Source organism: Varanus komodoensis, unplaced genomic scaffold, assembly GCF_004798865.1.
Source record: "Varanus komodoensis strain SLA01 unplaced genomic scaffold, ASM479886v1 scaffold18_3, whole genome shotgun sequence".
NCBI classification, from domain to species: Eukaryota; Metazoa; Chordata; class Lepidosauria; order Squamata; family Varanidae; genus Varanus; species Varanus komodoensis.
Window position 1 is genome coordinate 1,617,768 of NW_025335549.1, and position 23,900 is coordinate 1,641,667.

General features: G+C 43.2%; 1 protein-coding gene across 1 annotated transcript in view; it reads left to right on the forward strand.

The window, feature by feature from the left end:
* The window catches only part of AFF2 (AF4/FMR2 family member 2), a 334,781-nt gene that overhangs the window by 17,183 nt on the left and 293,698 nt on the right, over positions 1 to 23,900 (forward strand). Inside the window, exon 2 of the mRNA XM_044427153.1 lies at positions 19,176 to 19,296. Within this exon, the coding sequence (XP_044283088.1) occupies positions 19,176 to 19,296 (121 nt within the window). The remainder of the gene's footprint in view (positions 1 to 19,175; positions 19,297 to 23,900) is intronic.

Here is a 23,900-nt window from a genome sequence, read left to right on the forward strand (position 1 = left end):
CTCCAAGACAACTTAAATCCAAGCTGTAGGGTCCATCCTTGGGGAATGATGAAACCATTTGATTCTTAAATTAGGAAGGCTTAAGGCTGGGGTAAGCTCATTTAGGGATGCTTGACAGATTCATTCCTTGCAAACATGAATGTGAAATATCACGATCGCTACCTGTGGACTAATGTATGGTTCAGAATGTACTTACCAACTATATTTCACACTTCTCTGGACTTCGTGGTGCCGTTTTAGGCAGTTTAAATGTATCAAAATAGGGATTTTAATTCAACTTTGGGAGAAATCCATGCGTTCAAGTACGTCATTTGAATGGGAAGAATAATTTAAAATAATAAGAAAATACCTATTTTGAGACATTAAAAAACAGGAGCGGAGCTGTTTTTATATGCAAATATATGCAAAGAAGGAGTGGACCAGAATAATGAGTAAAAACCTGCGATAGTGAAACAAACCATTCGTAGATCTGTTCGGCCCCACCTCCTGTGCATGCAGCATTTGCATGAACTGCGTGTTTGAGCAGCCCATCACAGATATAACTCGGCAGACAGAACATTGCTCACATGCTTGCGTCAGCTCAACTGTAATATTCTTCTGTGGACTCATTTCCAGTGGTCTAAGCAACCAGCTGTATGGAATGCCAGTGGTGTACCAGTTGGAGTCCACCATGACAGAAGTTAAGAATCACTACATCAGGAAGTCACCTGACTCACCCCGATGTTCATCTGTTCAAATCGAGCACTAGCCTTGGCAGAAAGTGACCTTCACCTCTTCTGTTTTCAGACTGGCACTGATGGCAACTTTCAGCTAAAGCAATGAATCAATGGCCTTCCGCAATTCACCATCCCATTTCTGGGTGGAGAAATTGGAGGTACTATTTGACCGAAATGTTCTAAAAGCTTCTCACTGGTAAAACTAACCATTGGGGTGATTGGTAGTACCATTTATTTCTATTTTTCCAGGATCGTTGGTTTGTTCGCATAGCCCCTACAAATGGCAATGGTAGCATATATGTGGGCAGCCTGTCCCTCATTCCGTTTCTTCCACAAGTAGGTGTGAAGGAAAGCAGGGCTATTTCCATTTCCAAAGCATCTCTAATGCAGTGTCACATTTTGACCTCCAATGTCCCGAATGCTTTCTTTGCTCATTAAAGAGACTTCCATTTTTCTGCCTCATTCTCAGGACATGTTATAGCTTATTTGGAATTTCTTTTGCTGGTGCCTTTGGTGCAATCATTGTGAGGTTCCACATGTGTTTATTTCTTCCTGGTACTCATCTCTCCACTCTCATGTGCCTGCTGCTGAAGCTGTCTGGACTTCCTGATCTACAGAAGCGATGTGAGATGCCTTACCTTGATGTCTTTCCTTGAGCTTTAACCAACATGTGGGAAGTCGAAGACTCTTAGAAGAGATGAACGCACCACAGAGGGCAGGATGCACAAACACAATTTTTCACTACCCCATAAGCTGGATAAACACAAGCATCTCACATCCAAACCATGAGAATTTCACCAACCTTTTCCTCTTGTTAGAATTTATTTTTTGAGATTAAAAGACTGGCTAGAGAAAATGAACAGAAATGGGGAGATAGAGGCATTATTAAGAAAGCAGAATTAATTTTTTGAAAGCACCTGATGTTCAGTGGAAGGAGAAAGGCTTAACAATGCAGGAGAAATTTTTGGGAGAACACTATTTTGAGCCTTCCTTGTTAATACGTTCTCGGAGAGTGTGGAAAGGGAAAGGAGATCTCCTTGAGGCATCTAGTGCACTTTGACAGCATCATCTCTTCTTCCTTCCTCCTTTATAGGCTAATTGGGCATCATTCTGTTTCCTTCTTTGGGTTTCCTCATAATGCATTCAGCATCTGTTTGGTCACTGGAGAGATTCACTTGATATTGACCCCATGGCTTGACATGAACAAAAATCATGAATTAAAATGTTGAAATCATTAAAATAAGGAAATGGTGGATGCAAAACGTGACTCTGCAAGAGGGGAAGATAATGAAATACAAATTGCTATAACAGCAGTGAGTTATTCCCAGACTGTGTCTCTTCCCTTTGCTTTGGATGAAGTCGCTGCTACAGTGTATGGGAAGCTAAATTCAGTCTGGCCAGATAATCTGATACACTGGCATTATTTTACCTTTCTTTTACCACAAATCATCCAAATTGGTAGAGCGATGATATTTTCAACATCCTGATAGGGCTGTGGGGCAGTTGGTCTAAAGAGGGATAGTGTAGAAGCAGCACTCAGACAATTTCTTCTCTGGGCCACCTTAAGCTTGCAGGCTTTCAAAGCTGGTGTAGCCCTGGACTGCAGCACTGCCATTACTGATGGCCAGAGAATGGTATGGGGGCTTCTAGCCCTACAGGAATCAGGGGACCCCAAGAACCCACAGGATCCCATCTGGCCTGACACTGATGGGACATGTTTCCAGTGGGTTGCCTTGTCTCCAGGTCACCGGTCCTGGCAGTCTTGAGGAGGCATCATGGTGATCAGGGGTGCTCTCCTGGCTGGGTAGCAACTAGCACATTCTGGGGGCAGGATGGATGGGTGGCATTATTGATGCCCTCTTGAAAAGCCTCACCATCTCCAAGTTGGCATGCAAATGATTAATAGTGTGCCCTTATGCATGTGTATGCAGAAGTAAATCCACTGAGTTCAATGTGGTTAACTCTAGAAAAGAGTGCAACCTTAGAACACAAAGCACTATCAAGTGGTTATTGTTCTTCTGGCCAGTGGTAGAAGGTTAGGGACCCTTCTTTACTTCTGGAATCTCTGGACAATTGGCAATTTGAGCAAAGGGCTGGTGGGGTAGAAGCTCTCCACAGCTGTTTTTTCTAGGGCCAGCAGTCAGTGCCAGATGAATCTTCCCTTGACATGGTGTTCTACCTGGGATAGAAGGCTTGCAACCTTCCACCTGCCCCTTTTCTTCTGGCTTATCACAAAATTGACTTTTTCTCACTTTGGCAGACACAGAACAGCTGATACTTGTTTCCTTAAATTCACCACCCCGTTTGGAGATTGGGTGATAAATCTGAGGATGGATGGGGAGGAGAAATTCTAGGAATTTCCAGGGAGAAAGCTGGAGGGACTTCCCCTACTCCCTTATAAAATGAAGCTTTGCAAGGATCATAATTTAACCTCAGAACTTTGGCATCCCCCAAGAGAGTACTTTGCCACCAGCAATTTCATCTCAATACTCATTCCCACATTTGGTCAACCCTACCTCAACTTATATTAGTGATATGTAACCGGAATGCTGAATACTTATGTGCATTTATGTGAGCACACGCACACTCACACTCACACACACACACACACATGCAGACTTCATCCTTGGGGCTTCTGACAATCCAGACATTTGGGCTGCTTCAGAATGTCCTTTTTTAACCTACCGTGGAGAGCCTTTCCGTCTCTTGCTCCATTAGAATCCCAACCGCTTTTCCTACCAAGTCACTGAAGATATTGCTTTCCAGACAGAGCTGGGGAGCTTAGCAGACAAGAAAACAAAAACTTCTTCTCCCCACTGTATTCTGTACCAATAAAAGCCAACACTTTTGACTGCTCTAATAATGTTAATAAATGGTAGCAGTTAACATTCTGGGTTTATTCTATCGAAGCTTGATCTCTTTCAAAGCAGAAATACAATAATAAACACATCTTCAGGCTTTAGGTGTTTGCTCTTCAACACTTTCAAGTGGAAAATAATGTTTAATTTGCTATAATGAATTGAAACTTGGGGGAGGGGGGCAAATATTTAGTTAATTGCCTGAAATCTGTCAGTTTGTATCAGCTGAATTAACTTGATAAACTCATCTCAACATTAATTTCCAGATGGTACTTTGTGGATTATTTTAAAATGAGCCTCTGAATCTTTCAACCAAATTTAGCTACAAGGAAAAGAAATGTTGGTTATTTGGGGTTCCTTCCCTTCCAGATCTCCCCCCATCCCCACTTTCGGAATGTAAATGGTAAAAGCAGCATTTTACACATGTGGTATTATGGGTGAAATGTAATTGGAATAGTAAAAGGAAACAGTTCAAGCAAACATTCAGCTAACAGTAAAATCCATAATGATGTATCATTTCTTCCCTAGGTTCAAAGGGTAGATAGATCTTAAATATGTATAATTACATTGCAGTATTATTCCATTCATCCAGAAGGCATGAAGGACATCCCCAAAATTGATTCAGATAATTATACATGTGAATATATGTGTCATTTCTGCAGGGTTATACAGAGACAGGGATACATGGGGAGAGAAAATACTGGCAACATGACCAAGAGCCCTTTCATGTTATACGGAAGGTCCATAGATCAGGGCAAGAAAATATCTGGTTCATTCCTGCATTCCCTGGGATCTGCAGGTCCCTCCCACCCCCCACCCACCACAAGGGATCAGGTAGGAGGTGGCATGAAAGACACCTCTGCCTGAAACATTGCAGAACTGCTGAGAGAATCAGAACAAGAAGTCGTGGGTTTGTTTATGGATTTGTTGATTTGTTTATGGCCAAGACCTTTTTATTTAAATGTCATTTTAATTGTTCATATTATTTATTGATTTTACATCATTGGCCAGTACGTCTCCAATTATATTGTTTTTATATTGTTATTATGTTGTTATTTATTTATTTATTGTTGTGAGCCGCCCCAAGGCTTCAGCGAATGGGGCGGCATAGAAGCTTCCTAAATAAATAAATAAATGGGAGTATTCCTTGCCTTTGTACCAAGAAAAAAAAAGGTACTCATGGCAATTTAGAATCATAAATAAATGTTTTCATGTGTACTCTGCTTTGGTTTGATGCCATTCAGGAGTCCAAACACAGAGATGGATACATACATAAAATAATAATCATGTATATACGTTAGTCACTAAAAAGCCACCAGGGCAGTGCATCACAATTTAAAACACTAAAAATTAAAACCGAAGGGCAGGGGAAAGGCCATTAAAACAGCAAGAGATTAAATTATGCTGTTTAAAGGCCATATGAGAAAGATGATGGCCCCACTCATTCAAAAAGCCAAGAGAGGGGCTCACTTGTAGTTCTTGAGGGAGTCCATCCCATGGTATGTGAGTGGCGTTTGAAAAACAGGTCCCAGCATGCGATGGTTCCCTCAAGGCCAGTTTGTTAGCCCGTGACTTGGCTTAAGACAGGTTGAGTCAGGCTGTCACAGCATGGAGAGTACCTTGAAATGTGGTTATTCTGTTGTCTGAACCCAGCTATGTGAACAAGCCATGGCTTGCACCACCACAAGCACTTCCTGAAGAAAACCTCTGTTTGTTCGTGGCTCATGAACTGTGGGCTGTTCATCATGGTTTGTTATCTCAGCTGGGACCCCACTTTTCAAGTACAGCCCACCATTCTATGGCAACCTGCACTCAATCATACTCAGTCCATGAGTGTGGGTTATCACATGTCTGAACCCAGCCTTTCCTTGTTTCTCTGCTTTGAATTCACTGTGAGGACAGGACCCCCCCCGCCGCCTGGGAAATCAGGGAAAGCTGATTGTCAGTGTGTGTTGACAGTGCTTTTATGACATTGCTGCATTTGGTTTGTGCAAAAAAGGCACAGGGTTAGAGGAGAAACTTGCCAATCCAATTGACCAAATCGCCATTGGAATTCTAGTTGTCTAATTGCAAGTAGGGTGATGGAAGGGGCCCGGAGCACTTTTGCAGTTTGAAATGCAAGGCATCTCACATTACTATTAGCTTGAAAAAAATATTTTGTAGCAGATGTTACTATGCTAAGTGGAAGCAATTAAGGAAGGCTTCTACAGAGATAGAAATAATTTATTGGGAAGTAATTAATCTAGCCCAGAAGTTCTTGTATAACCAATGAATTAATTTATATTGGGACTTCCAGTGCTTGTTCGCCTGGATATCAGGTCCTGTGGATCAATTGGGAATCCATCTGCAGTTTACAAAGGCATTTCTCTTTCAATCTATCATTGATGAGCAAAATGAAGACTCATCATATTATACTGAACTTTGCCTGCATTGTTGCCTTTGAAGAGTTGTATTTTAACAGCACTTGGGCACAGTGCCATCACACTGCCTGAGTGTGCCCTCTCAGATGGAAAGAGTAACTTGTTAGTACATGGACATGCTTCACAGAGCAATAGCGGTGCTGCTTTGCAACAAAGCACCTCATAATTCGAGATGGCCAGTTCCTTGGGCAGCATCATTCAGTTCTGGCTCAATCTATAAAAAACTAGTAAAAACCCCATGGATTTCAGTGGGAGAGATCTGAGCACATGGTGAGCACTTCTGGCACGCTTAGTGGGTCTCTTGGCCCCATCCTTATCAGTAAATGCCATCGATTGTGATCAAGCTTGTTCCAAGGTGCTCAGGTCCACAAGTGAGCAGGTGGCATGGACAGCAGGCAGGCACAAAACTAGGAGTGGCGTAGCAAGGAAACATGGCGGCAGTGAAGGCATGAGCTGGTTCATGGACGTCTCCTGCCATACGTGAGCATTTCAGGAGCACTCTAGGGATGAGCAAATCGGTCAGTTTTGGTTCTGCTTTTCATCCCCCCCGCCCCATTTTAAGTTCATTTTCCCCGGAACATTGGGGTTGGTTGGTTGTTGATTGGTTTGTTTATTGGTCATAATAATTTAGTTCCCATGAAAACGTGTACAAAGTTGTGTGTCGAACACATCCAATTTTAAAGACAAGTTTGTTTGCCATGCACATTTCTCAAGCAACATTCCTAACATCCTGCAGATTTAAATGATATTTCCACTGATAAGTGCATTTTGTGTGTCCCTTCCCACATCAAAAATAGAGAACTCCATTGCAAAATTTGGAGAAGTGTGAATCGTGCAGGATGACTGAGTAGCTAGTTACATATTGGTTTGTAGGTGTGAAGTCAACAATTAAGGGTGTGATTGATCAGAGCCCCAGCTCTACTCTTGGAAACCCATTCCAGAACTAGAGCTGGGCATCTGAAGGAGGAATATCTTTCCTCCATCCCCGTACTCAGCATGGTTCTTTCCACCCCAGCTGCAGCTCCCAGAAGTGTGACTTCAGAGCCAGTGCCAACAGGTTTAGGATGTCATTCTGGGGACAAGAAGGGGAGGAACAAGACTGGGCTGTGATGTTAGGAAACCCAGCAGTGCCTCTGTCCCTCCTTCTTGCAAGCAGGCCCAAAAGATATTGGCAGCCAGAACTGACTGACTGTGCCTTTTGCAGGGTGAGAAATGCTTTTCCTAGCCTTGAGCGGATGTCTGTAATGCTCACAGTTCAGAGGGTTATGGATGGCACCTTTTAAAAACAAAACAAAATGAACAAACACAAAATAACAGTCCACCCTCCGCATGCCCTTGTTTGCTGGAAACAGCACTGTAGATCATGCAGACTTATTCTGATACTCTAGTTTTGACTGGATTGTGGCTCTTCGCCTGTTGTTTATAGGTGGATTTTAACTGTGTTTTTAAAAAAATATTTATTGTATATCACCTTGGGATCAATTATGGCTGGAGAACAGTATATTAATATAGTTACAAAGTGCTCTGTGATGGAAGCCATGACCTGAACTGACCAGAGCTGAGCAGGACTATCAGGACGGGGCAGGTAATCTTGGAGAGCCTTCCTTCATAGGGTGGAGATCACAACATCCAAGTAGTCAGAAGAATGCTCAGATTTTAACCAGATATAGGGAAGATTTGGGGGAGGAGCTTATAGCATGTACCTTCTGAGGCCCTGATGTTCCCCTCTTGGCTCAAATTTGGGGAACTCACCATTAGTATCTCTGTGTAAGAGTGTGTCATCTCATGGATTTGGCAATAAGGGTCTAAGCATGGGAAACTGAATTTAATGTGCATATAAGTGAAGGAGGTGTAGCCATGGGGAAGGAAGAATATACAGCAGACCTGATGATGAGAATCCAATTGTTTCCTATCTCACAGCATATTGTTTCATGCAATGATTAGTTATCACTCCATCTGGCACGGCATAAAATGTTTCTGTTGTTATGTGACATCCTTGTCAAATCTGGAACCAGAAAGATCACCATGAAGGTGAGTCATTGGTGTGCAAATGAGAGTGCAAATAATCAGAACATCCCAGCAGGCTTATGATGGTTCAGCAGTATCGCATGAAGGCAACTGGTGGATGAATGGAGCCACCATTAATGCTTATTTATTAAACAAGGTAATGACTGGTGTCAATAGCCACAATTTTATTTGAGAGTAACACTGCTAGAAATACATTTACACAGAGGTCTTAGGGCAGGGCAGTTACACAAGGAGGGATCCCTGATCTTTCTACAATCCTCTCTCTCTTCTTCTTTTGTTCCTTCGTTCCTTTACTTGCTTCTAAAGAAAAAGACAGAGAGACAGTCAGAAGTGTGGGATGAACTTTTCTATATGTGCTTAAAAAGATCAAGAAGCCCTTGATATCTCTTCAGAGATCAACCATGTACATAAGAGTGGTAATGCTGCTAATAGCATGTATTTGGGGTATATTTGGCCAGCTATTAAAAGCCCTCCTTGTCAACTTGCATTTCATGTTAGGTAAACTGAAAAAAAATATGAAATCAGTGTTGGTGATGAATTCAAAAAACTACAACCTCTACAATAAACAAACCCCATTCAATTGTGTATTGAATTTATCTCAACCACAACACAGTCCATTTTCCAAATTTCTATATTTAGCTGGACCTGAAATTTTACAGATCTAATGAGGCTGCCACAGTTCCCTGTTCCCTTCTCTTCCCACAGACTGATAAATATTCTAATGTTAGTTGAGCCCTTCCTATATCTGGTGGGAGAAGCTTGAAATCCCGCATTCTAGTCATTGCTTATCACACTGAACTGGTAAGCTGTAACAAATTTAAGTACACATGTGTGAAATTCATTAGGGAGTCTTGGCACCAGATGAATTACATCCAGGATAAAGGATGTGGATTAGGAGGCTGTGTTAGATAGGTACCCTGCTGTGACTCTGAGGAGAATCTGAATGCCGTGTGGGGGAGGAAGAAGGATGGAATTTCAGCTTCAGTTCTGAATTTCCCTGCCTTTCAGAGATGAACAAAATGTATTGTTTTGTTGTTAATAATGATAGCTTTTCTCATACCTCTAGTTACCTTTCTCAACCTCTGTATCTTATGAAGGGCTGAGATCTTCTAAATGAAGGGAAAGCGGGGATGCTTGAAATGAACAAGTTTGTGTTAAACACACACACACACACACACAGAGCGAGCGAGAGCGAGAGAGCGAGCGAGCAATGCTTAAGTGGGAAAGGCTGGAGCTTGTGTGAGATTATGGAACTTTGAAAAAACTGGGAATAGCTTGGAGTTATTACATCTGCTACATGTGACTTTTTGGGCTATTGATTCTATGGAACTGGGATACTGTAAAATACCCCCCTCCACACCCACACACACTCTTAATAACCATGCATTCAGAATGCCTTGGGATATCAGAAGGTGTCTGAAAATTGCAAAGGATTAGGAAGCCTTTTTAGAGTGTGCGAGGGTGCAATCAGCTTCCATCCTCCTGGGGCAACAGATTCCAAGAGCGGTGGCTGGGCAGAAAAAGCAAAGAGGAGATTTATGACTCCTTAAAGGCAAACACATTTATTGTGGCATAAGCATTCACAGGCAAGAACCCCCTTTGTTGTGTGGCTGGCCCTACCAGTGGGAAGAGTGGTGGCAAATGCCAGCATCTCTTTTATTTATTATTTCTGTGGCATTACTGCAAGGGAGATGGGGGAAGCACAGGCAGGATATGTCTGAGGCGTGAAAACAACTCGGCCTGGAGCGTTGTGCAACATGGCTGCAAGTGTGCTCGGGACGGGGGTCAGTCTTCTTCCACCTCGGGCAGCAAAATGTCTTAGGAAGGCCCCCATCAGACGCAACTCAACCGGTTGCTTGGACCCAGGGCCAGCAGGCTTTCCCACCACTGAGCATTTTTAAGAAAGAAACCAATGAGCAATCACGTGCATTTTAGTCCTACTTATAGTAGACCTATCGCTATGGATGGGATATAAATTAGTCATGGGGTAGCTGAAGTCCCATTTGTTTCCATGGGTCCACTTTAAGTAAGACAAACATCAGAGCAACCCTAAGTCTCTGAACTGTGCAGAACGAGACATACGTGCAGCTTCTGGCCAATGCTTTCATGAGAAATCAATCCAACTCTCTCTTTCAGTGCTTTCTGACACTAACTGGAAGCCACAGCTGCGATTGACATCCAGGGAAGCTGTGCTATAGGAAAAGCATGTAGATGAGCCCTCAGTGCACCTCAGCATATCCCGGGATGTAAATTCCTCCTTGGGATTTGCTTCTGATGTCTCCCGCTGCTGGGATATTAACTGGGAGGCATGGGAAGCTGTAATTCTCATGCATCCCAGAAGAAGGGCAATTCCTGAGGTATTCCCCAAGATAACCAGATCCCTGATCCTTATGGCATTTCTCTCTACGTGTATAAAGATCTATCCTCACATGCCAGTCATCATTTGACGTTGCAGACAAGCATCTTTTTGCAAAGGCAGCCTCAGAAGAGGTAGCATGGAGCACTTTCCTAAAGAGCTGCTTGCATTGTTAAATTAATAGCCTGGTGTGCCCATGAACGATTCTCTGGACACCGCCACCCGCCTACCCCATCTTCATGGAGATGTGGTCAGAAGTGGCATGTCCAACACTGCTCGAAAAACTGGCAAACTATCCGGTTGTCAACGCACCTTCCCTCCTGGGACATGGCCAGACATTTGTTCTAAGCTGACACTGAGGCAAGTTTGAGCTTGCGTGTTTTGACATAGTGAGGAGAGGAACTGATTTGAAAGGTTTGCACAAGAGGAAGATGGATATGAATATAACACCTGATTGGAACTGTACAACTAAATATTTCCACTAAGAACCTGTGGCAGCGGGTGATTTTGTAAAAATAATCTAACCTGTCTTTTATATCAGGCAGGCTGCTGTTTGAGTCAACTCTTCTATACTTCAGGGTAGAGTTTCAAATGGTCATCTTGAGGGGCTTGGTACATGACTCTGAGCATCAAAGACAAAAGCATCTATTTTTTTATAGACAAAGCATGATGATTCATGAATGAGGTTGCACTAAGTTACTCAGAAAATAACAAACTCATTCATGTTCTATCTCAGAGTGGACTCTTTTGCCTGTCAATGAGCTTTTGGGTGTGCAAAAATATCAGTGGGAATTTTGGGAGCTTGTCGTTTGAAATCATGCCATGCTCCAGCTGCACCAGTGATGGAAATTATGGAGAAAGCTGTTAAGGAGACAGTGGGCCAACTGCAAAATTGGGGTCAGGGGGGCTCTGCCAGGTCCCTTTCCCTTCATGGAGTCAGAGCAGCAACAAATTAGGTCAGGAATGTATTAGTCCAACCGATGCAGTGCCAGTGCAGCAATTGCACTCTGTGTATGTTCAGACACTTGCAAGTAATCCCAGATGTAATAGTAAATTTACGTATCTCTTGAAGACCCAGGCTCGTGGACAAGATGAGCATTACAAATGACGACGTTTGACCGATGAGCAGAGAAATTACCAACGGTGGTAGGATCACTAGGCAGCAGTGATCCTGCAGTTCACTGATAACATATGTAATATTCATGTTGGCAATCCTTCTGGAAAAATTGAAATGAGAGGTAAATGTGCACAGCCAAGGGATGTGCATTGCTTCCCATTTACTTAATGAGCAGGCTGGACTGTGATCCGATTCAACTGTCCATAGAGTCTTGGAAAAGCAGTAGGACATGCAATGTTATTTATTTCACCATTATAATTTATATACCGTCATTCCATCTAAAAGCCATCAATATGGTTCAGGGGTGTGGGGAAGAACCATAACTCAGTAGCTGGACGTATGTTTGGGATACTGAAGGTCCTGTGCTTGATCGCTGCCACCTCCAAGGGTGGTCAGAAAACCTTCTAACCTGCTGCCTCCAGTCAGTGTAGGTGGCGCCTAAGTTATGGAACGTGCTCCCCAGAGAGGTCCGCCTGGAGCCGTCGTTATTTGTTTTTCGGCGCCAGGCGAAGACCTTTTTATTCAAGCAGCATTTTAACTGTTAATATTATTGGATTTTATCTGGCCAGGGCGGCTTATTTTATACTGTAGTTTTGTATTTTTAATTTAATGTTTATATTTTTGATTTATATTATAATTATTTTAACTTAGTGTTGTTAGCCACCCCGAGGCTTCGGCGAATGGGGCGGCATAAAAATGTTTTAATAAAAAAAAAAAAATACCGGCCTGGGCAGACCAATGGGGACAGGTCGAGGGATGTGGGTCAGTGCTTGCATGCAGAAGTCCCAGGTTCACCCCCAGCAGAGTGGGAAAACCTCCTGTCTAAAGCTCTGGAGAGTTGCTGCTGCCCGTTGGTGTTGACTGTACTGGACTAAATGGACCAAAGGTCTAGCCCAGTCTAAGGCAGCATCCTCTGTAAGATTTGTTTTGAGAAAGGGCTGCAGCTCAGTGGTAGACCACAGTTGTACAGGAAGGACTAGGGCAGACGCCTGCCTGAACCTCAGCTGCCAGTCAGTAAGTGACCCTAGGCTAGAGGGATCGAAGGGCCGCTCAGAACAGCTCAGGTGAGGGAATGGCACTCTGCAAATGCTCTGAGTTCTCTCTCCTTATCACTTCACGTGCTCCATAGCAGGGCAGCAGATTCTGGTCTTAGAGAAAGCCTTGATCCTCAGAGCAGCTACCACCTTACAGACAGGCTGAGAGAGGCCACCCCTGCATTGCATATATATGCTTTTGCACATGTTATGCAAACCTGTGTCCTATTGGTCTTCTGTTTTACAAATAATGCATGCCCGCTTTTCTGGGCAGCTCTCAGGTGGCCAGTCTACTTGCTGGTTCTGCTTAAAGACTTTTTGGGAGAAGAAGACTCTACGCTTTTTGTGAGTGCAAAAGATCCCAGATTTTTAATCCCAGCAGCTACAGTGTATCAGTTCTTGGTAGAAACTGTTGGAAGGACCTCAGCCTGAGACTTGACTCTGCTATATCTGTCCATCTCTTCAATCCTCAGAGTAAATTCTACTATGTTAAATGGACCCCATTCCTAGGTAATCAATGGGATTCTGAGTGCACATGCATAGGATGCGGCGTTAACTGCTTAACCCTTGGACCAAGAAACCACAAAAATGGATAACGTGTGTGAATGAAAATCTCACAGTGTGCAAGAAAAGAAAACAAAGGAAAATGCTTATTCTTGTTTTGCTACAGTGAATCCTGGTGCCTGAGCACTTGGTCAGGACATAAAGCATTTGAAATAAGATTCCATCTCTGTGTGGTGGTGGCCCTAAAATGTTACCCATTGACTCCAACAGATTCTATTCTGCTACCTAGAATTTGAAGCAGGTTTTCCAGTCCTGCGATGCCTAGGATGCCCCAGAAGACTTATCCCATGTTTTAGCAAGTCAACCAAAAACTCTCCCAGGGTTTTAGGAAATGGCCTCAGAAACTGCCTTCAGAAACACCCCCGATGCCATCCAATAAACTTGTGCCAGGTCTACCATCAGACAAAGGGAACCGGTTGCCCCAGGAAGCAAATGCTGTGAGGAAATGAAAGAGAAAGCTGTGTGCCACAATTTCCTGTATTGGTACTGAAGAAGGTGTTCTGTCTGGAAGAAAGGCTTTTGTATGTGGAATGGGAAAGGGCCCATCTTGTCCTTTGCCTCAGGCAGCAATGTGTCTTGGATTGGCCATGGAACAAAGGGTTTGAAAGGCCTATGGTGCAGTCACATCACTAACCTGTACTGTGTTGGTTTCCATAAACACCTGCCATCTTCTGTCCATCACATGCTGTTTTGCTATACATTTTTTCCTCTTTTGTGGACATAAACTCGTCTGATTTTTTTGTGTATTGTTTTACAAAGTGAGCCTTTTTCTGTGCATACCACCATTCAGGAGCATGTATATGCTCCTGTATAGATGTAGTCCCAGTCTTTTCCAGAAGTGTGCGTGTTCCTCAGACATGGTTGGGTTTGATTTGTGTTGTGGAACCTGCTACAAAATCCTGAAACATGCATATGTTTGGATATAAAACATCTTCTCTGTCTCTCTCTCTCTCTCTCTCTCTCTCTCTCTCTCTCTCTCTCTCTCTCTCTCTCTCTCTCTCTCTCTCTCTCTCTCTCTCTCTCTCTGTATTTTACTGGTGGGCGGGGTGTGCATATTAAAGGCACCTGTTTAAAAAATGCAAGACTGGTGTCCAGAAAGCAATCACCAGTATGGATTTGATGGAGAGCTTAAAGGAGAGGACTCTTCCGTCTGAGGAATGGCATATTTGAATTGGTTACTTATGAGGACTGCTAGAGGAGTCAAGAGCACTTTCAATTGGTTATCTCTAGATTGCTTTTGAGAGATTGAGAGAAACAGAGAGGAGGGAGGCGATCCAGTCTCACCCCAGCCAAACTACCACTATTTCCTCACAAATCACTGGGTGTCTTTAGGGGACCCTGAATTTGGCACTCTGGCTGGGTCTGCATTCCAGGATCACGCATCTAGGCATGAGCAAGTCATGAGCCAGGTCTACTCAAATTTTCTTGGGGTTGGTTGGTATTTTTTCTACCATCATCTGACTCCGATGAAGCCTCAGAATATGCAAACAAGCCTGAGATTATTTTAGGATAGCAGATTGCAATAAATGGTATAAAACAAACTTAAAACGACTACATCCAAACATGCCAAACCAGAGGCACACTGAAATTATTCACCCTGCTTCATAGGTTTTCTGCACTGCTAAAAAAACACCCCTTCACTTTTCAGCATTCCTTTTGCGTTTTGGTTTCAGCACTCACTGTGGACGTGCTCACTTCTTCCGTAGTGAATTTATGTGGCTTTGCACAGGTTGGAATAATTCTTCCTTGGAGACAGCAAAGCTTTCAAGCACATTTGCAGAGCTGCTTGCCTTGTGTCCATCCCCTCTGAGTGACGCCACCACTGCTGACACTCTAGGCCTGGCCCCCACCCTGTGCATCCCAGAACCCCCTGAGGTGGGATCCATGCACTCCATTCCTCCAAAGGGAAGCGGCCCCATGACAGGGCAGGGAAGGTGGGTACACACGAGTCTCCCCAGCAGCAAAGCTAAGTGCTGGTTAAGGACGTGTTCCCCCAGTGGCTGAAGATGAGACTACAGCTTTCAGCCCCATGGATGGATGTGCAGCAATTAAAATAAGTTACTGCATTTTAAAAATAAGAAAACCCCAAGGCATACCAAATAACCTCTGGTGTCTCTTTGTATGCACGCTGTGCTTCAGATACGCACATTTTATGGTCTCGGCACTGTGGCACAAATGGATGAATATCCACATGGTGGCATATCTGCATCGCCTTCACCTCCCCTCACTTGCTATTGTCCGGTTTCACCTTTGCTGACATCATCATGTAGGCAGAATTGATGGGCTGCTGATTTCCTTTTCTGACACTTGTTGATTTAATGTCATTCAGCCAATTTGTTCGCTTGCGAATATGAACTGGGTGGCATCACCCAGGCGACCAATTTAGGATCGCAGAGGCCAGGAAAAGCAATGGCACCACATCCTAAATGGTGGGAGATGAATGTCCACACAATTAATGCATGCAGAATGGGTGCACAGTCCATGCACTGAAACAGCTAGTCTTGCTTGCCAACCTAAACTTCCCAATATGAAGCGCTGGGAAGCTTGAATCGCTTCCAATACATTATCTCCAAATAGACTGTTGCTTGTTGTTTCATTTGCTCTGTTTATTTTCCATGTGAAAACAAGATCGCATACATGGTCACCTCCAGAGGTGGATGGTAGCCTCCCGTCCCTGTGGGGCCAGTGGGTTCAAACACAACCTGTCTGCATCCAGAGAACTTTAATTGAGTAGATAAAGAGGTCTTTGTAATTATAACACTGCAGTAGGTATAACAAGAGGGTAAATACATAGCTGTGGTTTTAATTAGACAGCACTTCAAATTAGTAATTGTGGCTTCAGTGAGAAATCAGTGACTTTATACACTGCAACGGCCCCATCACAGCACAGCTCATAGCTCATTATATCTCACTGTGTGAATCTTTCCATGCATTGGCATGCTGAGCTGAAAAGGCAAATGTTGTCAATATTTGGTTATCTTCCTGGTGCAGAAAGGCTGGATGGAGATTAAATTCATCTCCAGCAGAGATGTGAGAGGAGGTTGTTCTTTGCTATATTGTTCTTCTAAACTGTGTCTAGAAGGTGAATTTTCTACACACAGCTGTGTGTGCATGAAATCAAAGCAAGGAGTGGGACTCAAGGTGGTTACTGTACAAAGCCAATGTCCTGTCTAGCTCAGTTCACGTTTCCGAAGGCAGCTGATCAGCAACGCACCTACTGAAAATGAGAGGCAGCAGCAGATCTGATGAAGCAGGATGGCAAGGCAAGCTTAGACTACACAGGATACACCGTGACCCTTGACCGAGCACTAGGCCAGGTATAGGCTGCAGCTCGCTCAGGGAAATCTGTTGCCTTAGCAGCTTGCAGAAGGCTTCTAAGACTGACAGCTTAGTTGTGCTCCCTCTGCCGAGCTCCGGCCTGGTTGTTCAGTTACTGGAGATGTTGGTCCTGAATGAGAGGCATGCCGTCTGACTCCGATGAATCTGATAAAGTCTCTGGCCATGGAAGTCCCAGAGTAGCGGATGAAGGGTTGCTGCATGGAAGGTTGTAAGCTGCCCAGGGAGCTGTGTGGCTAATGGGGCAGGTTAGCCGTCTCATAAATAACGAAATGAAGTCTCCCCAGCAAAGGGCAGTGGGGGTCGAAGGGTGCAGGGCAGTTCGCTGCGGTCCATGTGTGAGATAAATCACACACAGGCTCAAGTTGGCACACACAACTGGTGAAATTGCGGGGTCTGTCACAAGCAGTTGAGCTCACTCCATTGGCCCTCCAGTCTTTGTCTTTCATAACGTTCCATAAGTTGTTCACACATAAATAGAATATAAATAGACAATAAAAAAAATAATTCCAAGAGCATTAACCCTCAAACTATAGGGGAAATGGAAAGGTTTTGGCCTGGTGCCAAAATGAATAATGCATCAGCACCAGGTGCCCCTCCCAGGGAAACAGGATCCAAAGCCAGGGTGCCACTGCAGAAAAGGCCCTTCTCTGGGTAGCCACTGTTCTGATCTCCTTCAAAGAGGCCTCCCCAGAAGGACCTCAGACCAGGACCATAGGGCTCAGGCAAGTGTATACAGAAGGAGACCCTCCTTCAGAGATGCAGGCCCTTCTTGGGCCATTCACTGTAATTAATTCAACCTAACCTACATCACAAGCTGATTGTGAGGACAAGAAGAAACCCATGCCATGCATCTTGACAATTCCTGCCCAGTAAGGAATTTATACATTCAGAATAAGCTGATACACTCATTCAGGGTCTCCTGGATGTGTCACACATCTACATTTTCCTGCAAAGTGAGATGTTATACTAGGGCTGAAGACACACCTTGATGGTTTTGCTCAAGCCGGAAATTGGGCACAAATGCTTAGGGTCAGTCCAGATATGTAATTTAAAGAGCATAATGCCCTATCCTGATGGAATGTGCAGGAATCATCAATGCACAGAACTGAACTTTTAAAACTCAAGTTTTCCATTAGGCTTTTCCTCCTAAACAAAGCTGTGTTGGGACTTTTTGACATAACCATTGGGGGAAAATGCTGATTTACAGCCACTGAACTCCATTTGTTATATCTCTGGGCTACCTAGAAGACCGGAGTATAATTATGCACATTGATTTGAGCAATTATAGAGTTTGATTTTTATTAATCCTTTTTTTAACCTGCTAGAAAATAGTAAATGCTGTATTGCTTATTTACTATATAATTATGTTTTAGTAATGATTTATGTCAGACTGGATTAGGGTGGTAGAATTTAATTAAACACACAAAACAGCAATAAAAGTGTTTTTTATTATTATTAAAACAAAACTCCTGCTAAAATATTCTGGATGCATAAATTTCTCTTATTAAAATGTCTCCCACACATACAACCAAAGCCCTTGCTTCTAGAGATGGATACACTTAGTACAGTTTAAGCAGCTGTACCAATGGAGGTGTGTTATTTTGGAAAGGGTCTATCTGGGTCAATGGGAAAACATGTTTTTTGCTCAAAGATATCAGGTTCAGCTCAGAAATCTGCCTCAGATATGGTGGACTATTCGTCCGTCTAGCCTGGTCCTTTTGACTTTCTTCCAAGCTGAAACATAGAGTGAGTCAGAAGGGGCCTCCTGGACTGTTTAGTCTGACCCCCGGCTCCAGCCAGCTCCACTCATGTGCATGTCCAGCCTGTCCTTAAACACCCTCGCTGTTGGGGCTTCAACCACCTCCCAGGGAAGCCCATTCCATACCCTCGGGGTCCTGACTCTCAGGAAGTACTTCCTGGCATCCAATTTAAGCTTGGTTCCCTGAGCTTTGCTCCATTGGAACGTGTCCTGCCCTCCACTGCAGGGGAAAAAAGGTCATGACCCACCTCTACGTGACACCTCCTCATGTACCTGTATGTCGCTAACAGGTCCCCTCTGAGTCTCCTCTTCTCAAGGCTGAAAAGACCCAGCTCCATCAGTCTCTCCTCATACGGTTTACCCTGCAAACCAGCCACCATCCCAGTGGCCCTTTGCCACACTGATTCCAACTTTGCAATATCCCCCTTTGACTGTGGGGCCCAGAACTGAACCTCACCTTACTTTCTGTAATTGGGGGTGCCAAGTGAGTTGTAGGATGGTGCACTTTTGATCTGAGAAATATTGGAGTGGGACAAAAGGGGCAGTTGACACCAAGGCAGATTCTGGTGAGCAACTCTGTGTCAGGAGCTGGCAGATGTGGTGGGCAGAACTTGGAGGGCTCTTGTGGGGAAGTGTCCTTCAGTAGAGAAGACACTTTGGAAAGGGTTCTTTCCATGTGCAGTGCTTGGCAAAGAAGCATGAGCCTGGAGCAGCGAAACCTTCATGTGTGAAAGCATCTTTAATGCCATTATTCTCATGGCGCCTTTTTGAGTATTTTCTACTTAAAACTCAATAAAACGAATTGTTTAGTGGAAAGAAGAGTAACAGTTTTCAGGGGGACTTCTGTGTTGCTCTGTAACTGCAGAAACAACAAAGAATCGTGCGGCACTCAAAAGACAAACCAATTGATTATGACATAAGCTTTCATGGACAACGGTCCACTTCAGAAGAATAATGGATTGTCTCTTTTTTAAACAATTCCAGTCACTATGAACAAGACCGGAATGCGCTTAAGAGAAAAGAATGGGAACGGAGGAATCAAGAAGTCCAGCAGGACGACGATCTTTTTGCATCTGGCTTTAATCTCTTTGGAGAACCCTACAAGGTAAATAAGCACCTGAAGCTATGTTTGGCCTTCATTTCATTTGAAACATTCCCCCCCATACATTCCCAAGCGTTAATCGCACCTCAGGGCCTCAGAGTGGGCATCCTCTTGGTTCCACACACTCAAAATTCAGTTTCCACACAACTGCACTGAGTAATTTAATTATCTTTGACAACTGGCAGCCCTCTGGGGTGCCAGGATCTTCTTCCATGTTGCATCTCTCCAACAGCTCTAGTCATAGTGCCACAGTGGGATGATGCCAGAGCGTTTCCCAGAACTGGGACTTCTAATCAGAATCCATATCTATTTCCTGAATATGAAATGACTGCAAGAAATGCATGTGGGTCAGCCTTAGAGGACTTGTTATCATCAAGGAAGCCAGCTTGGCTGGAAGCCGGGTTGGCTGCACCAACCTGAAACTGTAAGGGAGGCAGCTCCCAGGACTAACCGCCCCCCCCCCCCAATTAAAAATGCTTTTTAAACACAATATTAGGATTTGGAGGTGAATCATAGAATAGTAGAGTTGGAAGGGGGCATGAAGGCCTCTTTTGCTCAAGGTGGGCAAAAACTCTAGCCCAGATATGTGGGATCTTTTTTTGGGTGGGGGAGCATTTTTGGTGGTGCATTCTGCTGTATGACCTCCCCCTATCTGCAGACTGAAGTGGTATAGCCCAGAACAGACTTACTAGGTAAACTTACAGAATTCACCTCTGCCAGGTTCAGACCTGGACTTTGAGGTGCCTTCCTACCCCAATAGATCGACTGAAATGTCAACATTCATGCCTGTTTCAGAAGAATTTTTTTGAAGAATTTTGCCATGGAGAAGATGGATTTTGGCTCCCTTACTCTCTTTAAGAAATGGAATGCTTATTTATGTTTATTATTTATTTATTTATTGAAAGCTTTTCTAACCCATCCGCTACTACCCTCTTGGGGCGGCTTACAAATCCTTAAGACAAAACACATATAACTAGAACCAAAATGAAATGAATCACCATTTTTTGCACTTTTTCAGGAATACTAATCCCCACCCCCTCCCTCAGCATTTTTAGTGATCTTTCACCTGTGGAAAAGATATTAGCACAAATGTAAATTCCCCAACACCTCCCTTGTATAAGGTAGTAAATGGCATCATCACATTTGCTATGAGATCCCTGATTGGTTGGGTTCACCTGTGTGACTAATTACTGATTTAGAGGTACCAGAGAAAAATAATACTGCCAAAGCAGCGGCCACCAGGTGAAACAATGGCATTAAACAGAATGGGGGGTAGCTGAAAATTATATTTTTTCAGACTTACCTAAGCGTCTTTCTGCAGAACAAGGCACTTCCCTGGTTGTAATCTGGAAACTGAAAAGGGTGCCTTTCTGTTATGTATGGCCCAGAGAATGATCTGGCCTGGGCAACTTCTTCTTCCTTCTCTTTCTCCTCCTATATTTTTATTTTATACTGATAATTTTAATTTTGTATTTGTAAATCAATGTATTTTTTGTATTGTTATATTTAATGGTAATTTATTATGTACTATTGTATTTCAATGTATTTTATCATGTTGTAAGCCGCCCCGAGGTTTCGGCAAGGGGCGGCATAGAAATGTTATAATAATAATAATAATAATAATAATAATAATAATATGTTGAAGCTAAGCAGGGCTGGGGCTGGCCTGAGCTTGGAGGGGAGACCACATTGGAACTGCATGTAGCCACCCTGAGTTCCACAATGGGAGAAAGCTTGGATATAAACATAATAAATGAATACATAAATGTACCACCCCTTGCACTTTTTAACTGATACATAATCCCAGTGCTTAACAAACTGTACTTCACTTATAGAAGCCTAATTCTTCCTCCCAAAAGGAAGACAATCTTCTGCTTTTTGCTGACTTAATCATGTAAAGTTGTCTATCAAGAGACTGTCTGAAAATTGTTGGCATTTCACCAGGGTCGCAGAGGAGTTTTCTGACAAATCCTCCAAAGGGCATCTTTGCCTGTGATTTTCTGCAAGGAGTGCCCCCTTGAAAACCTCTGCTACTTTGACTAGTCAGTCGTCTCCCACACACATTCAGGTGCCTTAAAATATGCATATCCCTTTTGCCTTTCAGTCCATAATAGCATTTGACAAATAGTACCCTGTGTCTTACTTTCATCCTAGGAACATACCATAATGGAAGATGAGGACAGGGAATGTGTAGACCTCTGGATGTTGTTTCCTGCTGCAATTAGCTATGCTAGCTATGGCTGATGGGAACTGCAGTTCTCCATCTAGGGATGTGTGAGGAGTCTGACAAGATTCAACTTCCTGGATTCAAGTATACCACCCACAATTTATATTTTAAAAAGATCACTAAAGATGTGTGTGTGTGTGTGTGTGTGTTTAAATCAGCCCATCTCTGCAAATTGGCACCAGAAAAGCATGTGGTCCCTGCACAATTTTCCCAGATCACAGAACAGTCATGTGCATTTCAGATGCCAGTCTGTGCAAAATGCATAAAATACTGTGATTTGTGCAAATTGTGTGAATTTCCATAAATGGTGTAGTTTTATGCAAATCACACAAAGAGTGCATTTGCACAAATTTCCTTAGCAGTAAAGATGCACACACTGCAGCCTATCTTATTCAACTCAAGTGGACAGGAAGTGAGCTTAGATGAAGCAGACTTGCGAACATCAGCATATCCTTGTCCCCACCTTTCCCAGTCTTGGAAGCATGCTTCATGAACAGTATATTTTGTATTCTGTTTGTTTCTATGATAGCACCATATCACTTTGTCAGGTTTAGAAGCTTACAGAACCCTTCCTTAATAATTTTTGAACATAAGGTGGTTTCTCATTGGCCAGCTTGTTGGTCTACTGTTGCCAGTTCTGGCTGGTTAGGACTCTCCAGAACCTCGGGCACTGCTTTTTCCTAGCTCAGCTGCGATCCTGTAATAATGAATTGTTTTCTGGCTTTCTGGCTTTTGTGCAGTTTTGTCCCCCATTCTAAAGGGAAGAAATGCCTCTCCAAAGCCTACTTAATGGAAGGAATTGCTTTAAAGCTAAAATATGTTGCTATTTCGGCCTGACCCCCTTTGCTTTCAGCCTTGCCCACCCACTGGAATGTGGCCTGTAAGAGCTTCTCCAAAATGGAATCCAACTCTTAGGCTGAAAGAAGTGCATCACAGCTACTTTAACAAGAGATATTGAAGACCGATAAATTGTACCTTAATATCATTTCAACATCAGTCCTGCACGAGTCATCATTGTGGATGTCCTAGCTGTCCTTCTTAACTTCTACATTTGCCACTGAAGCTTTGCTAGTTTCTATAGGACTGTTCTTGTCATACTTTGGCAGTTCTAACAGAAAACATATGGCTTGAGCCTCCGTTATCCCAATCATCCAATTATCCACATTCTCTGAGATTCTACCAGACAGTTCTATGTCAGTTATCCTGAGCAAATGCTTTCTCCTTCATGGGGACTCCTTCCTGGAATGTCCTTCAGCTCTCATTAGGAAATTCAGTTAAGATGTTTTCATGTAGACACTGGCATGGTGGTGGAATCGTTCAAATGGAGAAACTGAACCCACTTACTGAACAATGCAGAGTACGTGTTAAGGGCTACTAAGAGGGTGAGAGCGAAGAGAGGAAGAAGCCCTAAACAGAAAGAGTAGAGAAAGAAAGAAGGCTGGATACTGCTAAAGAAAGAATGGGAAAGAAAAGGGGAAATACTGAAAAGGGAAAAGGGAATATTTAAAAAGTATCCATATGAGAATGTATCTGTAGGAGAGCCATTTATATGATCCTAGCCAAGTCACTTAGAATCACCTGCATTCTTGGTGCATTAATTGGCCATTTGGACCTTGCACAGTCTTTTCAGCCAGTTGACTTGAAAAAGGGGTCCCAGATGATTTGGAATATGGCCAGTTGGTTGTGGAAAGAATTAAGCCAAAGTCTTTTGGGGAAAAGCACATTTCTTTTTTACAATACATTTCCAGAACTCCCATTTTATTTTGTGGACATCCATTCTCCTGAAAGGTGCACACACACACACACACACACACAAGCAACAAGCAACAAGTGAGTGAAACCACACAAATGTCATCTAAAGCATCACTTATGGATTGGGCCTTGACATTAAGTGGTGTGAATGTGAATAACCACAGCAATTCGAATATACTTGAGAAAAAGGATTCTGGTACTTGACTGTTGTTGTTGTTGTGTTCTTTCATCTCCAACATATGGCGATCCAAAATGTCCTGTCCTTGACAGCCCTGCTCAGCTCTTGTCAACTCAAGGATGTGGATCTTGATTAATTCAAGGTACTTGATTAAACCATTGTTGGTTAAAAAAAAGCAACAGAACTAAAAAGCAGGGAGGTACACCGTTTTGAAATAAGCTAGCATGCTGAATAAATGTGAAATATGCAACTAGGGGTCAGAAAGCAAACATATAATTTACATCATGGAATTCTTCAGAAATTACATTGCTAAATTCTTCAGAAAATAGCAGAGGAGAATCAAAGATTTGGCTAGCTGTTTAGAAGACAGGGAAAGAAAGAGAGGCAGAGAGGGAGGGAGAAGAGAAAGGGTACAGAACACTGAATGGACTTCTTGCTTTATCTGCAGAA